This window comes from Trachypithecus francoisi, unplaced genomic scaffold (assembly GCF_009764315.1).
Source record: "Trachypithecus francoisi isolate TF-2019V2 unplaced genomic scaffold, Tfra_2.0 Lachesis_group8, whole genome shotgun sequence".
Taxonomy (NCBI): domain Eukaryota; kingdom Metazoa; phylum Chordata; class Mammalia; order Primates; family Cercopithecidae; genus Trachypithecus; species Trachypithecus francoisi.
In genome coordinates this window covers 100,796,833-100,814,841 of record NW_022681473.1, presented here as the reverse complement: position 1 = coordinate 100,814,841, position 18,009 = coordinate 100,796,833, and the positions used below count along the sequence as shown (strand labels likewise).

The window sequence follows — 18,009 nt, the reverse complement described above, 5'->3', positions numbered from 1 at the left end:
GTAAAACAGATGCTAGAACTTGGTAAGCTAATGAGCTGGGGTTATCCTTTAGACAGTGTCTATGCTATGATCATTGGTACTATGCATTCAGAAGATTAATTTGAGAGAGGCTAGTAGTATGGATTGGAGAAAAGAGAGAGGGAAAAATTAGAGAATCAAGTTAGGAGTTTATTATAAACTATAGGTTATGCGGATCCAGAGTCAAGAAATTTTATTTTTAATTAGAATATTCTCAAAACATAACAAGTGACTTTATGTGGGAAGCAAAAGAGGAAGAGTCTAAAGTAACACTAGGATCCTTATGCATTGCTGGTGGTAATGTAAACTGGTGTAACCATGGTGGGAAACAGTTTGGCAGTTCCTCAATAAGTTAAACATAGAATTACCATATGATCTAGCAGTTCCACTCCTGGGTATGTACTCAAAAGAATTGGAAACAGATATTCAAAAACAATACGTACATGAATCCTTAGCACTATTCACAATAATAGCTAAGAGGTGGAAACAACCCAAATGTCCATCAGTTAATGAATGGATAAACAAATGTGCTATAGCCATTCAATGGAATATTATTCAGCAACAAAAAGGAACGAAGTGCTAATACATGCTACAACATGAACAGATCTTGAATACATTATACTAATGGGAAGAAACCATATATGAAAGGATAGCTATTGCATGATGTGAACTACTCGAAACAGGCAAGTCCGTAGAGACAGAAAGATGTTAGTAGTTGCCAGGGACTACGGGGAATGGGGAATGACTGCTTATAGAAAAGCTTATAGACTGCTTATAGACTGCTTGTAGAAAAACCTATATGGTTTTTCTTTAGGGGTAATGAAAATATTCAGGAAGTAAATAGTGATAATGGTTTTACAACACTGTCAATGTACTAAATGCCACTGAATTATGCATTTTTAAATGTTCACAATGCAACATTTTACATGTGTTTTTTATACTAGTTTTTTGTTTTTGTTTAAAAAAGAAAAAGCACACTATCGTAAGAACGATAGACTAATGCTTTCAGAGAACTCGGAAGTTCAATAGACAGAGTAAAGTAACAGAAGGAATGTGGCTAACTGGGCATTCAAAATCAAATGTTTTTTAAAACTCTTGTTGTGGGGGTGTGAAGTAAAATATGAGTGTGGGCTGTGGTTTCCAACCTCTGCTAGAAACTGAGCCAAGCAGCTAAACTAGTTCCACAAGAGTAGAGAAAAAAAACAAGCTTATTTACTCCATATATTAATATAGCAGTGTCTAGACAGTACATATAGATGCTCAGTTATTTGATGAAAAATTAAAAATAAGGAAATAAAGTCTGAACAGTAAGGTTATGTTCTTTTTCTTGGTCAATTTCATCTCCAGCTCACCCCAACCCCAGTAAATCAATGTATTAATTTTAACAGTCTCTATCTTTTATGTTTTCTCTTGTCTTTCCTATCCCTTTCTCACTGCCAACTTGGGTGTGCTACATCTCTTACCTAAGATTACTGCCGTAACTTCCTAATGGTCTCACTCCCTCTAAGTTGCCTTCCTGTGTATTCTTCAATGTACAGGTTGAGTATCCCTGTTACAAAATGCTAGGGACCAGAAGTATTTTGAATTTCAGTGTTTTTTATTTTTGAATTTCAGTTTTTTAAATTTTTGAATATTTGCATGTAGATAATGAGATATCTAGGGGATGGGACCCAAGTATAAATACATAATTTATTTGTATTTCATATACACTTTATATACATAGCCTGAATGCAATTTTCTTAATTTTGTTCATGAAACAAAATTTGTATACTTGAGGCCAAGTGTGGAATTTGAACTTGTGGTGTCATAGTGGTGCTCAAAAATTTTAGGATTCTGGAGCATTTTGGATTTTGGATTTTCAGATTAGGGATGCTCAACCTGTATTACAAAATGCAATGTCCTGCTCAAAATCCTTTAGCACTTCCAGTTAAAATCTAAGCCCCTTACATGATAGGAGAAACCCCAATGACTGTACCACTTTCTCATCTGCTGCTAATCTTTCTCAAGCCTTTATAACCCCTGCCGTTCTGAATTTGCCAGTTACTGAAGCACAAGGTGCATATTTGACACGCTCTTCCTTCTTAAAGTGCCCTTCAGCCTTTGTTGGTCTCTCTGTTTACCCTTTAGACTTTGGTTCCTCCAAGGAATTTTCCTAGCCAATGCAGTCTGAGATAGGGTCTCCTGTTTTTGCTTTTTTGTGCTCCTGCACTCTGCATTTCTTTTATTGCACTTACATCCCTTGTTTATCATCATGTTACTTGTCTGACTTACCTATCAGATTGATAACTCCTGGAGGCCAAGGACCCAATCTAGCTCCTATGCCTGGCACATGGCAGGTACCCAGAGAAGAAAACGCTTATCAGTATTACAAATAATTTATTATATGGTAATTGCATGCACAATAAATGATATAAAGCAGACTATAGGTGCTAGATGTCATATAAGAGATGCCAAGCAAGGATTCAGTTGATAAAAAGTCATGAAAGAGTTGACATTTGGCATGGGCGTTGAGAAATGGGTAAATTTTTGGAAGGTAAATTTTATTTAGTTATTCAACAATTATCTATCAGTGACCGTGTGCTAATTATTTTACCAGGCTTTAAAGTTATCCAGATCCTATCTAGTACTTTTTATCATAATCTCTAATTGATTACTAATAAACATAGGCATTTCCAAGTATTCTGAATTTTATTTTCTTTATAATTTATAATTAAGCAACACTGCCTCTGAAACTTTAGCTGAAAGTGGACTCATTTTTAGAATGAACTTTAGTTGTAAATACTGGTATGTTACTGTGGCCAGGTTTTGTGAAAGCTGTTTTCTAGTTTTAGTGAAAAATAATTAAGTTTCTAAAACTTGTTTTGGCTTTTCAGAAATGATTTCACAAACCCATTTGAAAATGGAATGTTAATACATAAAAAGCAGGCAACAGGTGAATTCCTAGACTCTGCTTGTATTTGTTAGATTATTTTAGAGCTCTGTTAATTATAACTTGTAAGTCCCAATTAGGCTATATTAAAAGGCTAAATAGAAGTTTCTAGTCTTACCCTTCCCCACTTCCAACTCTAAAAGAGTAAAATAAACACATCTACACTTCACTCAGAATAAAAATAAATACTTCAGAGTCATAAAATTGAGAAATATGTTTTTAAGTAGGAGACTTTAATATTGTATTAAAACACACAAAAGTTGTGTTTTTGTTTCCTCTCATGAAAATTTTTTCCTTTTAAATTATGTGAGTGCTGAGATGTTTACTTTTATTCTAGTGTACAGCATGAATTTTTTGACCAATACTTAGTTTACTAAAGTCTTCAGGCATCTCTTGCCACACTTACATATAGGTGCCTGATAGATGCACACAGAAAAAGAAAATCGTTTAATTTTATTGTGAATTCTCCCTGACACCAGCACCAGTCCACTTATTTGAAAGCAGTATCATGAGGAGGAAAATGAGTTATTGTGTATGAAAATCCTTTGGGATTGCTTTAAAATTTAAACTATTTTTTAAAATAACTTAATCTTTGGCCTAGGCCAACCCCACGCAAAATAGTAATTTTCCAATTACTTCAGATTAGCCTTTATTTATAAACATTTAAATGTTTTGGAAGTATTGTTTAAACCAGGGATCCGCAAACCATAACCCAGACAGGTTGCCTATTTTTGTAAATAAAGTTTTATTAGAACCCAGCCACACCTGTTCATTTATGTATACAATTGATTTTGCAATACAAGGGCAGAATTGAATAGTTTTGACAGAGAGCGTATGGCCCACAAAACTTAAACTATCATCAGACCCTTTGAGTAATAGTTTGAAGGTCCCTAGTTTAAGCCATACTGCAATCTGATGGCTTCTTATAATCAAGAAGCAGCTATTTGTTGGATACCTAAACCAAAATGCAGAAGATGATTTTTCCTCTTGCAAAGTTTTGTTGTTATGCAATTAAAAAATTAAAGCTCAGCAAAATATTATTTTAGCCATTCTTTCATCCATTCATTGCTTAGTAGCCTTGTCCTTACTCGGTTTCAACAAGGGAAAGCTTTATTTTTGTTTTCTATACATTTGAAAATCACACGTACTAAAAGATTCCATTATACCTTCTTCCACTCCCCCAAAAGAACTTGAGAAAGGATTTTTTTTTTCTGTGATGGCGAATGTAGGCCTTTTCTTTGTTCTCTGCTTAATTCCAACCTATAATATCAAGCATAGAAACTCCTTTTCCCTTTTCTTTCGCAGGACTTTGATTTATTTACTTGCCTTGTCATTCACCTATATGTATTTAAGTTATGCATAATATGTGGTTAATTAGCAATTAGTGAGCATAGTAGACTTCACTTCCTGGAAGGGGCAGCTATAGCTGAGAAATCATAGGAAATGATGGAATAACTCTCAAAAGTTCAACTTAGCTGAAGTAGAACTATAAACTACTTATACTTACTTGGAATACACTATTGTAGAATTTTACAATGTTAGAATGCTTTGTAGACTCATGATAGAGAGTTGATCTAATGTGCATCAGAATCAAACTTCAATGTGCGTGAGAATCACCTGACTGGCCTGTTAAACTGCAGGATGCTGAACCAGCCCTCCAGAGTTCCTGATTCAATAAACCTGAGGAAGGCCTGAGAATTTGCATTTTTAAAACGTGTTCCTGGTTGATGATGATGATGCTGATCAGGAGTCCACACAATGAGAATGTAATAAAGAAAGGGATGGCTGACCACTGGGGATTAATTCAGAGTTATTAGGATAGTGTATGGGCCTCAGACTTTTAGTATACCCAGGGGAGATCAGACACCGTGACCCATACTATTCAAACCCAAGAAACATAGATAAGCCATAATTCTCCTTTTTTATAGCTGCCACGTGGACCTGATAATTGAGCTGAGAAGTCATGGCCTCTTACACCTTATGCGTTGTTGGAGACCCTGACAAATACTTGTTCTTTGAGCTCCTCATTTAATTAGACTAATTAAAAAAAAAAAAAAACTGTTCTCATTGTCATTATTATAACTTTTGCATGGCTTTTAATTTAGTTCAACTTTGGATTGTTTCCCTGAAGTGACTCTCAAATATGCTTAGCTACATATTTATAAACTATATTTTAAGATTGGAGTGTTCTCACAGACATAGCGAATCATATCCATTATCCATTTCCCTCTCATCAATAATCTTAATTCCACCTTTTGGATACATGTTTAATTAGTCCCCTATGTAAATTATAAATGAAATTTAAAGATCTTCTAGTCCTAGTCCAACTAACTTACTTTACATATAGGAAACTAAGCCAACCAGGTAACTTGCCATATCACACTACTTAGCAAGAAGACTTGGATTAGCGCTCCACCCAAGTCATTAAACCCTAAACCACTGAACTCAATCACCATGGCTGTGGAGGAGGAAGCTGAGTCAATGCAGTGTTTGCCCATTTGAAAAACTACATAGAATTTTTTAAAGTATGTGAAACCATACTTATAAATCACCTTAGTAGCTGTATATTTTGGCTACCCTAAATAGCTTCAAATCTGTAAAATGAAGAATAGTAATTCCTACCTTCAGGGCTGATTGTTTATCTCTTACCTTTCCTTCCTCAGCAGCTGTATCCACTTTAGAATCCTTAAAGTCACATTCTAGTGTTCAGCTGCTAAAAAAAACAAGAGTTTTTGCCCTTAATTCCTCACTTCTCATCCTTTTACTCCTCAAATTCCAGACATTTGAGTTCTGCCCACACCATTCTCCTGGAACTGTTTCCTCGATGGTCTTAATGACCAACTGATGACTTTTAACCCCGAGACACCTTTTCAGACCTCAGCTTGTTATCCCTTCTGTCAGTTTCAGCACTCCTGACCACCACTACTTTTTATTATTTTTCTGCTACTTCATTCACCAGTCTCCATCTTTGTTCATAGGTTCTCTTCCCTTCATCTCTGCAACATACATCTTTTCTCAGGGATATGTTTCTGCCTTTTTTCTTATTTTGTGCTCCTTGCCTTGGCAGTTCTAGCCATTACAAAGAGTTATTTATGCACCTGTCTTTGTATGACATCTCTGCTTCTGACATCTCTTCCAAGTGCTGCATGCCTACCTGATTTTGCCATACCACCTAGCCCACTGATAATTTCAGACTCAGTACATTTGAAATTGAGGTCATCTCTTCTTTCCCAGCCACTATAGGCTTTCCTTCCTTTGTTCTTCATTTTCGTTAATCTCTAAAATGTGCAGATGCTCCTCAACTTACAATTGGTTATGTCAGAATAAATCTATCATAAGTTGAGAATATCATGAGTAGAAAATGCATTTAATACACCTAACCTAGCACAGGAAAAGAGTAAAATTCAAAATCTGAAGTACAGTTTCTACTGAATGACTATCAGTTTCACACCATCATAAAGTGAAAAAATCGTGAGTCAAAAAATATATAGAAATGCAAAAGACCTAGATTATCTAAAACAGTCTCAAAAAAGAAAAAGTTGATGGACTTAACACTATGTAATTTTATGATTCACTATTAACTTAGAACAATAAGACAGTGTGGTTATAGCATAAGAATCAATAAATCAGTGCAGCAGAATAGAGAGCCTGGAAATAGACCTATGCTTTATAGTCATGTAATTTTACAAAGGTGCCAAAGCAATCCATTGAGGAAGGGAATTTAAAGATCTATAGTCCTAGTCAAACTAACTTACTTTACATATGAGTAAGCACCAAGTCTTTGGTGTAAATAGTGCTAGGAAAATGAAGTATTTGTATAGAAAAAAATGAACCTGGCCTTCTTCCTTATTAAGCAAAATTAATTTGAGATGGATCATAGACTTAAATGTAAAAACTAAAAATCATACATATTTTAATAGAATGCATTGGAGAATATCTTGATGAGTGGGGGATAGGTGAAAGTTTCCTAGAAAGGTCACAGAAAGTAAACACCATATGAAAAAATTTGATAAACTTTGTCAAAATTTAAAACTTTCTGTCAGAAACATTGTTAAGAAAGTTTACAGGCAAGCAACAGACTAGGAAAAAATACTTTCCAAAACACGTAACCTGACAAAGAACTGTAATTTAGGATCCAATACATTAAAAAGTTCCTACAACTCAATAGATAGTATGTATGTAATAACATATAACCCAAATTGTTTTAAATGAGCAAAAAACTTGAAGACAGTTCACCAATGAAGATAATGCAAATGGCCGGTAAGAACGTGAAAGAAATTAGCAGAGAAATGCAAATTAAAATCCTAATTAAAGACTGGGTGCAGTGGCTCAACCTGTAATCCTCGCACTTTGGGAGTCTAAGGCAGGCGTATCACCAGAGGTCAGGAGTTCAAGACCAGCACGGCCAACATGGCAAAACCCCATCTCTACTAAAAATACAAAAATTAGCTGGGCATGGTGATGCATGCCTGTAATCCCAGCTACTTAGGAGGCTGAGGCAGGAGAATTGCTTGAACACAGGAGGTGGAGGTTTCAGTGACTGGAGATCACGCCATTGCACTCCAGCCTGGGTGACTGAGACTCCGTCTCAAACTAAGAAAAAAAAAAATCCTAATTAAAGGCTACTATACATCCACTAAACTGGCCAAATTCAAAAGACTGACAACACCAAGTGTTAGCAAGGTCATGGAGCAACTGGAACTCTTTTACAGTGTTGCTGGGAATGTAAAATGGTACCATCGTTATGGAAAACTGGTAGTTTTTCTAAAATTAAACATATACCTACTCTGTGACCTAACAATTCCACCCGAGGTATTTACCCAGGAGAAATGAAAACATAGATACAAAAAGAATAGTACCAATGTATAATAGCCATTTTATTCTTGATAGCTAAAAACTGGAAACAGCCCAAGTGTACAACAATAGAAGAATAAACTCTGGTATATTTTATACATTGAATACCTAAGTGAGATAAAGGAATGAGTTAATGATCAATGTAATAACATGAATGAATTCCAAAAACATGATGAGGAAGTAATACCTTACACAAAAGAATAGATACTGTGGTTCAATTTGTATAAAATTCTAGAATAGGCAGTCTTCCATGGGAAAAAAAAAAAATCAGAATAGTTGTTACCTCTGGGGTGATCAAGTAAGGATTGACTGGTATAGTTTGAGGTATTTGGGATCTGACCAAAGATTTAAAATATGACCATTGTACAGGGTTGTATGAGAGAGTAAATTCATCACAGTATGAGACTATCCAGAGGCTTATGACAAGGGGCCACCATCCAGAAGGGAAGGAGCGCAGGGGAGAAAGGAATCAGAGCAGATATTTCTGGAGAGAACATGTCCATTCCTCAGTGGTGTGGAATGGCTAGGTCAGAGAGCTCTAAAGGGCAGGAGCAACTTGGGGGTTTCATAACCACAGACACTTTCTTATCAATGGCCAGCAGGTGCTGGGGGTAGTTCGATGGAGTGTTCAAAGCAGGCAGGCTGTTACTGGCTAAAAATCTGATTGTTTGGGCTATTTTTCAAATACTTCGATATATAAAAATTTGAGTTTGGTACTAATGAGGTTTTGAACTAACAGGTCTCAGCCTGCAGTAAAGAAATAAACAACTCAGGAGCCAATCCATAGAGACTATATGTGGTTAATTTATATAATATCTGAGAAGGGGCAAGAGGGAATTATTTGGAGTGATGATCATTTTCTAAATCTTGTTAGAGGCTTAGATTACACAGATGAGTACTTTTGTCAAAAGTCAGTGGATATACACCTAAGATCTGTGCATCTTGTTGTGTGTAAATTTTATATCAAAAGAAAAATTCAAAATAAATAATTGAACTCTAGTTAATGGTATGTATGCTGAAGCATTCAGGGGGATATGTACTGCCTGTATGTAGTTTACACTGAAATGCCAAAAAAAAAATGAATTATTCAATGGATGGTTGGATAGGTATTCAATAAAGCAAGTATAGTAAAACACTAATGGTAGAATCTAGATTGAGATACATATACATGTGTTTATTATAAAACTATTTCAACTTTTCTTTGTTTCAAAATTTTCATATTGAAATATTAAAGACTACTGTGTGTAGAATAGACTCAGGACCAGTTAGGATGCTATACCATTGTATTAAAAAACATTACAGAGTTTTATAGTTCTTGGCCAACTATAAAATGATCATTTGACTAACTGATCTGTGGCATTTGATCTGTTACAGGGAAAGTCCTTCTGCTAGTGTTGACACGTGCACGTTTCTGTCATCATTTGTGTGCTCCAGTAGGACTCTGCTGATTGATGGCCGGGCAGAACTCAAAAGAGGCCTCCAGAGGCAGGAGCGGCATCTTTTTCTATTCAATGATCTGTTTGTTGTGGCCAAAATCAAGTACGTATACTGTATACTCCTGATTATCATTATAAAATTGCACTTTTCCTAACAAAGATACCCTTTCTACTCAATGCTTACTGTAAGAAGGTTTTGCCTCTGTTACTATAGGTAATGTCTAAAGTGATTTTTTGCCCTTTTTTACAAAAAAAAAAAAAAAGGTTGTTCATTTTTTCAACAAGTGTTTATTTAGGTCCTGTTCTGTGCCATGTCCTGAATAAATGTAGGAAATTCAATGAAGAATGTGATGGATATGGTCCCTGCTCTTTTGGGAGCTTATGTTCTAATATGGGAGCTTACAGTCTTATGCATGGGGTGAGGGGGAATGACAAATTGTGATAAGTACTATGAAGAAAATAGGGTGCTGGCTGAAGTAAAAGATGGCATATATGTTAGGTAGGTGTAGTCAGGGGAAAAATTCAGTGAAGGATGAAAAACAATCAGCCATTCAGATATTGGGAGGATGAGCATTCCAGGGAGAGGGCACAGCAGGTGCAAAGGTAGTTGAGGAAAGCTTGGCCCTTGGAGGAGTTAAAAGAAGGCCTGTGTAACTGGAGTGTAACAAGCCAAGGAGAGTAAGATGAATTAAGATTAGATAAGTAGACAAGGGTTAGGTTATAAGGACCTTTGTGGGCTATATTAATTATCTATTGCTATTTAACAAATTACCCAAAAACATTACAGTTTAAAACTATAAATGCCTCATGCAGTTTCTCTGAGTCAGGAGTCTGAGAGTGTTTCACTGGATGGTTCTGGCTTACGAACCTTCATGAGGGCCCTCAAGCTTGTTGGCTTGGGTTAAAGTCATTTCAAAGCTCGCCTGGAGCTGGAGAATCTACTTCCAGGCTCACTCAAGTGGATGCTGTTAGCCTTAGTTCCTCAGTAGCTTGTGGCCAGAGGCTTGAGTTCCTCTTCACGTGAATGAATAAAAGGCTCCAACTAAATACCCATTTATTAAGAGATGGTATAGAATGCTTAGTGAATTGTTTATACATTTTTTTTAAATTAAAGGCAAGCATAATGATGAGAACTGTTTCAGAATGTGATTTGGATAGAAGGAATGCCTACAGATGTAGTTTTGGAGTGGATATGGTATTATAGGAATAAAGAGAAAGAAAAAGTTTCTCCAGCCACATCTTTGCACTAGGTCCACTTGAAGTTCTAAGTTGGGAAACTCTTAATAGTGGAACAAGTCATTATTTTCAAAAAACAGTTATTCTCTTATTTAAAAATTATTAGATGAATTCTCTATGCTAGGTATTATAATAGAATCACAAAGATTTCGTTTAATTTTCCTGACAGTCCTCCAAGATAAGAGTTGTTTCAGATATTGAACACTGAGGCTCAGGAAGGTTTGTTATATACTAAGAAATGGCAGGGCTGGGGTTTGAATCTAGGCCTTACTTCCAACGGCTGGCTCTTTCTATATTTTTTAGCACACGGTACTCATTAGTTGTATAGCTCAGCCTGGAGGTAGATAAATAGACAACAGAAATTTTTTATAATAACCAATTTTCTGAACTTTAAGATCTTAAAGACGATTTACTTGTAGCATGCATTCAGTTCTTAGGGAAGAATGTATTTTCCCTTCACCTTTTTCGGATATTTTCTCCCTTAGCAGTTACAATGATAATTAGAATAGAGGACCTCTGTTTTTTTATCTGAGGTTATTTATTGTTCTGTATACTGTTAGCATATAAGTTGTTTTTATGGAACCTATGTTTTGCTAAAAATATTTTATAGAAAGACAATTTCTTTTCCACTAGAATATTGCTGTTTTTAGATATATTGGCAAAATGTGTACTCATCGTCTGCTTCTGTAGCTGACTTTTTATTTTGATTGTCCCTTTCTCACATAAGGTTATACCACTTTTTCCCATACACTGTTTTTGAGATAACTGTGTCCACTTTAATGTTTTTGTGAAGTGAAAAAAAGTCTATCAATTGATTTAGATGCTGTTATTTAAGAGGTTCGAATTATGAAAGATTATTTTAAGTACTTTTTATACCCATTGGGAATATTTAAAAGTGTGAGTGATCTAAGTTATTTTTTGGCATAAATCCAAAACCCCTGAGATGGAACATACATATTTGAGATTATTATTATTATTATTAAATCCTGCCACTTTGCAAAAATTTTGACCGCCATTTTTTAGGAAATTGATTATATGATCATTCCACAGCAAACATTTAGTTATATTCACAGATCCTTCTTAATATGAAAGAACTTAATTTTTATGAAATAACAACCAAAAGCAAATAGTCCCTGTAATTCCAAATCTATGTATTTTAGTATTTTAGGTCATTTCTTACCCTTAGATGAAAGATTGAGTGTTACCCTGGATCAATTAATGTGTTTTTTGTTTTTTTTTGTTTTTTGAGACGGAGTCTCGCTCTGTCGCCCAGGCTGGAGTGCAGTGGCCGGATCTCAGCTCACTGCAAGCTCCGCCTCCCGGGTTCACGCCATTCTCCTGCCTCAGCCTCCCGAGTAGCTGGGACTACAGGCGCCAGCCACCTCGCCGGGCTAGATTTTTGTATTTTTTAGTAGAGACGGGGTTTCACCGTGTTAGCCAGGATGGTCTCGATCTCCTGACCTCGTGATCCGCCCGTCTCGGCCTCCCAAAGTGCTGGGATTACAGGCTTGAGCCACCGCGCCTGGCCTAATTTGTTGACATAATCTGAAGTTAGCAATTAAGTCTCTTACTGAGCCATAGGAGACAAGGAGGGGACCTTAGGTTCTATACTACATCAGCTCATCTTCAGGCTTCTTTTAGATACTGCTTTCAGTCCTTAGGTTGGGCCTAGAGAAATAAACTTGAGTGGGATAAATAATCAACTGCTACATATTTGTTCAGTGAATTTTAGTAAGTACAACAATAAAGCGGGTGTTAAATGCTTCCTTCTATTGACTGAATTATTATATTTGATCTGTTTTGTACTGGATGCTGACAGTATTTGCTGAAAATTGTTTTGAGTTTATGGTAATTCTTTTCCATACTAAATTAGTAAAGTATTAAAGCCAGGTGGGTACTTGGGGACCATTTTTGATATTCATTTGGAAGATAAATAGGTTACTTTTCCAATAAAATCATGAGTTTTCTTTTTTAAAAAAAAACAGGATCTGTTTTACAAACATTAAATTATTTAGAAAGAAGTTCACTATTCTCTCTGATAATAGCCATTGAGCACCCATATGGAATTTACAGAAAGGATAAATGTATTTACCTCACATGCTCATAAGTCATCACTATTATCATATTTTATGAGAATAAGCAAATAGTAATGAGTTCTCTTTAGGTGAAGAAGATGAAATAAATTTATTAATAGAGTTACCATCAGATATTTGTGGAATATATAATGATCTCTACCCCAAAACATATTCGATAAGACATCCCTATCTTAGAATGGGGAGAAATCTCCCTGGAATCCTGTGTATTTCATCAGTTCACTGGAAATTTTTCCAGTATGAAGATAGAAGGATAGGAAAGCAAAGTATATCTGTCAGCTTGGTAGTAAGGGACTATGTTGTCGAAATAAAGAATTTGGCCAGGTGCAGTGGCTCACACCTGTAATCATAGCACTTTGGGAGGCCGAGGCAGACAGATGACCTAAGGTCAGGAGTTCGAGACCAGCCTGACCAACATGGCAAAACCCCATCTCTACTAAAAATACGAAATAAAAAGTAGCCGGGCGTGGTGGTAGGCACCTGTAATCCCAGCTACTCGGGAGGCTGAGGCATGAGAATCACTTGAACCTGAGGGGTGGTGGTTGCAGTGAGCCGAGATCACACCAATGCACTCCAGCCTGGGTGACAAGAGTGAAACTCGGTCTCAAGGAAAAAAAAAAAAAAGAATTTATTTTTAGGGGGTTTTGTTCAGTCTGTTCATATTGGATTCACACTTTTTAATTCCTGTCTTCGTAATACTATTGGAGATAGTCATTGTCATGCTATTGGAGCCAGTTCACATTAAATTAGCATTTTTAAATTTCTATAGTCTAATACTATTGGAAATGGAAAGTGAAGAATCTGAAGAACCATTCTATGACCCCAAGAATGTCCATTTTAATATAAAACTTTATTGGAATACTACTTTTAAATATTTTCAAACTAGTCTATTTAGCTTTATGTTCAATAAGTGTTCATGAGATTTCTTCCTCGGCCTCCATAATAGCCACATCAGAAAGCCTTGTAGCTCTGGAGAGATTAAAAAAACAAAAAGCCAAAGATAGAAAAGCTGAAGAGAACTTCATGGAAAATATAATTTCACCCAGGTTTCAGGTGCTTTTTAGGAATAGCGATATCCAGGACTTTTTATAGATGTCTAGTGGTTAAGAGCATAAATAAGCTCAGGAATCAGCACTGTCCAAGTTTAAATTCTATCTCTGCTACTTAAGCTATATGACTTTTAGCAGATTAACCTCTCTACGACTCCATTTCCTTACCTATAAAATTCCTGAGGATCAAGCTAAATAATGTGTGTAAAGTATTTACAACAATGGTATATGGTAAGTTCTCAATAAATATTAGCCGTTATTTTTATTATAGGAGAATGGAAGTCATTGTTCATACTTTTAGACAGTTGCTTGTTTTGGAAATCGGGGTGGATAATGTAGCACCTTATTGATCTAGGGAAAGGATCTTTGGGATGACTTTTTTCCCAGGTCAATGGATGTGGATGTTCCCACATGATATCTGCAGTATCTACTAAGATAGAGACTTGCATCAGAAAACACAAAATACGTGAAAACAAATATGGAAAGATACCTGTTTTTTCAAAAGATGTGTAGTTTTAGTTTTATATTACCCAAACAGTTGGCATCAACAAATAAGATTTGCTCTGTAATTTAGGTTTGTTTTATTTTAAAAATCTAAAGATTCATAACAATAGGGGGGAAAATATTGAAATATAGGAAGAAGCCTTAATGCCACAAGACACTTTCTATTACACTTAAATTCTATGGGAAGCATAAATGAGGCTTTGAATCTAGATTTTCCTTCAGTTCCTGCAAAATCCTTCTTCATCTTACGAATTTCACTGAAAATTTTTAACTTTAAATAATGCATGAATCAGAGGAATTTTAGGGATACTTCCATATAAGTTACCTTTGATTTCATTTTAACTTTTAGTATTTACACAAATGATTCTGAATGCCAAGAGGTACCCATGTTTTCCTGAGCATTCTCTTTATCTTTCTCATTGCCTTCTATTTAAGTCTCAGGCCCCTGCTAGCGTTAAACCTGACAATTAGGTCAAGAGATATGGTGGTTTCCATATCAGGAGTCTATGGGGATTAGGTGGAAATTGTCTAAAAGCAATCTCATTTGAATTAAAATAGATCACCTTCAGGGTCCCCAGAGATGAATGTTAATTGCGTCAACCCTACTTTTTTTTTTTTCAAGTTTGGTTTAGGTTCTTTTTGGGGGACTGCAGATTTTTACTTTTAGCCAGAATATAAGGGGAAATGGTTGAACAAAATCTAAGAAAGGAAATTTAAAATAACCTATGCTTCTAAAGCCTAGAAAATCTTGTAACCACTTCATTGAAAATGTATTATAAATTATTCTAATTACAGGAATTTTTTAGTGCATCTCTCTTAAAATGAAAATTTTATAAACATTTTAATAAATCCTGTGTATTTTCTGTTTTTAGCCAAATTGTTTTGGAAATTAGCAAGTTATAAATAATAAACGAATTAATCTTTTGTAACAGCAGTACATTTGAGATTAGGTTTTTAATGCAGTGCTTGACATACAGAAAAATAAGGTGGCCAGTTTATGGCTATTTCTTGCCATAAATGCAGGCATGAGGACTAATTGTTTCACCAATGTTTCAAAGATCTTCTTGGGCCAAAGTAGCCAACCTTGTTTTAGTTTACTCTTCTAGGCACTGAAGATAAAAACACTGAATAAGACACTTGGCCCATGATTAGTGAAAAATAGTCCTTCTATCACAAGTACAGAAGCTCCCATAAATTATTTTTCTTCTAAAAGATAAAAGGATACTTGTGCAGAATGTGCAGGTTTGTTACATAGCGATATGTGTGCCATGGTGGTTCGCTGCACCTATTGACCCGTCCTCTAAGTTCCCTCCCCTCATTCCCCACCCCTCAACAGGCCAGGGTATGTGTTATTCCCCTCTCTGTGTCCATGTGTTCTCAGTGTTCTTCAACTCTCACTTATGAGTGAGAACATGTGGTGGTTGATTTTCTGTACCTGTGTTTGCTGAGGATGATGGCTTCCAGAGAAGCTCCCATAAAATTTAAGAAACAAATTAACAAAAGGTTCTGTTTGGTTTTTATCTTTCTAGATATAACAATAACTTTAAGATAAAAAATAAAATTAAATTAACTGATATGTGGACAGCAAGCTGTGTGGATGAAGTGGGAGAAGGCAACACCAATGCCATGAAATCCTTTGTTTTGGGCTGGCCCACAGTGAACTTTGTGGCCACTTTCAGGTAAGAATCACAGCTTGTCCTCTATTTACCTAGGTTAGCTACTATGATCATTTCTAGGACTGAGATTTAAAAAAAAAATTAATCAAATGTTGTTCATCTAATTTTTAAGAGGGAAGTATTTTATTCTGATTGTGTATTAAGTCAGTAACTCATCTGTTGACACATACACCCAACCAAAATACTTGTATGCCATATATTTCTCCCAATGGGCTTTTGATTAAAATATGTGAAAATGAGTGGTAAATATTGGGAACTCTTGGGATGATTTACCTTGGTTTGACTTGTTATTTTTGTGGGAAAAAAAAAAAAAAAAAAAACAGGAACTTCCAGGAGTATGGAAGGGGAATAGAGTCTTTAGGAACCCCTCTTCAACATCCTTTTCCTTAATATGTAGGTATTTGTTTTACATATTGAGCTTTTAAGTCTTATCAGTCTTTTCAAACCACTGAAAAAGACCTTCATTGAAGCAAATTGTATAGTCCAATTAAGTTTCAATAAGTGGTTTATACTCCCGAATTTTTAAATAAATAGTGTTTTATTATACAAATAAAATTAATGTCATGAAATACTGGTTACCTAAATTGTGTAGCAGGTTTTCAGTTGGTGTCTATAGAGATGTGACAACGAAAAGCGAAGGTATGATTTTAAGGAGTCAGAGCTTCCCAAGACTTATTCCTGTGCCAGGATGGGGTTGGAGAATGTATGAATGCAGAATATTTGTCCTCTTCTAATGAACATGCTTAATTGGCACTGTCCAGTTCAGAGTGAACAATCACAGTCACACCTGTGATTTTGAATAACTGTGTCCCAACCTCTCCAGTATTTGTTTTACACTTAAAGTTAGTGTTCATCCCATGCACATGATGCTTTTTATTCTGCTTCTCTTCTTGCTACCACAAAACTCCTAGGACATCATCCTAAAGCCAGACAACTAAAATTTTCCACTATGTTAATCTTCTATTAAAAGATAGGCATGTCATTAAATTCTATTATGCACTATTTGGCCTACCACAAGATTTTAAGAACTGGTTTGGAAAAAAAAAAAGTGTTTGTTTCATTCTCAGCATATCTTTTCCATGACAGATTTCTCTAGATATTATCATTTCCTATTGCTTAATCTCCTTGGAGTTATTGGTGAAAGGACGTAATTTTAAGTGAGGGTATGACTACATGACATTTTTAATCAAGGAATTTTCGTGAAACTTTTTTTTAAGAAGAGGGGAAAATGTGGAAACAAGTTTTACCTATATTATATTATTCAAACTATGGTTCTTTAACCAAATGATCAAGGTTAATATCACCAGTGATGTCACATAGGTAAAATGTACTCCTTGATATATTGTGATGAGAAGAACAATTAACCTTGTGATCTTCCTCCCAAAAACCTTTAACTCCAGTCTAATCATGAAGAAATCATTGAACAAACACACATTGAGATACATTATGCAGGATACCTGACCAGCACTCCTTAAAATACTCAAGGTCAAAAAAAACAAAATCAGAGAAAGACTGAGAAATGGTCATAGATCAGTTACTAAAGAGATATAATAATTATAATGTGGTATTCTAGATTAGCTTCTAGAACAGAAAAAGGACATTAATGGGAAAAATGGTGAAATCTGAATAAAGTCAAGAGGTTGATAGTAATGTACTAGTATTAGTTTCTTAGTTTTGACAAATGGGCCATGATAATATAAAAGAATAATATTAGATTACTCTAAACTTAAACAGCATCAGAACTACATAGGGAATCTCTGTATTATCTTTGTAACTTTTATGGAAATCTAAACTTTCTGAATTTATTTTTTTAAAAAAGTGAAGTGTTGAGGAATTCTGCCTCTGATATGTCAGAGTGAGGTCTTTTGGAGAGGAATCTAAACTTGGAAGTAGGCACAAGTACTGGGTGAGTTTCCTGTTTTTAAGGCCTTACCCTGAGGGCAGGGTACAGTTACATCATGGTGTAGGGCAACTAAAATTGGCAGAAACAGTCTTTCTGAGCTGAAGAACCAGAGGACAGAAGCCATGTCATCCACAGCTATTGTGGGATGAGGGGGAGAATCTCAAAAAGGAAAGTAGCAGAGAAGGCAAGCTCCAAATTCTATGTATAAACACTGCCCAAATCTCTGACTGATCACCAAACCCCACATGCATGAGATAGACTGAAAGCATCTTGAAGCTAAGACTGAAAGCGTTGAACTGAGCTGCAACCCT

The 18,009-nt window shown here is 35.5% G+C and overlaps 1 protein-coding gene across 2 annotated transcripts in view; it reads left to right on the top strand.

Annotated features, from left to right (window-relative positions):
• Positions 1-18,009, top strand: part of ARHGAP20 (Rho GTPase activating protein 20) — a 135,826-nt gene that overhangs the window by 70,334 nt on the left and 47,483 nt on the right. For both annotated transcript variants that reach the window (XM_033205822.1, XM_033205823.1), the window contains exons 3-4: positions 9,176-9,340; positions 15,649-15,798. In XM_033205822.1, coding sequence (XP_033061713.1) covers positions 9,176-9,340; positions 15,649-15,798 — 315 coding nt within the window. The remainder of the gene's footprint in view (positions 1-9,175; positions 9,341-15,648; positions 15,799-18,009) is intronic.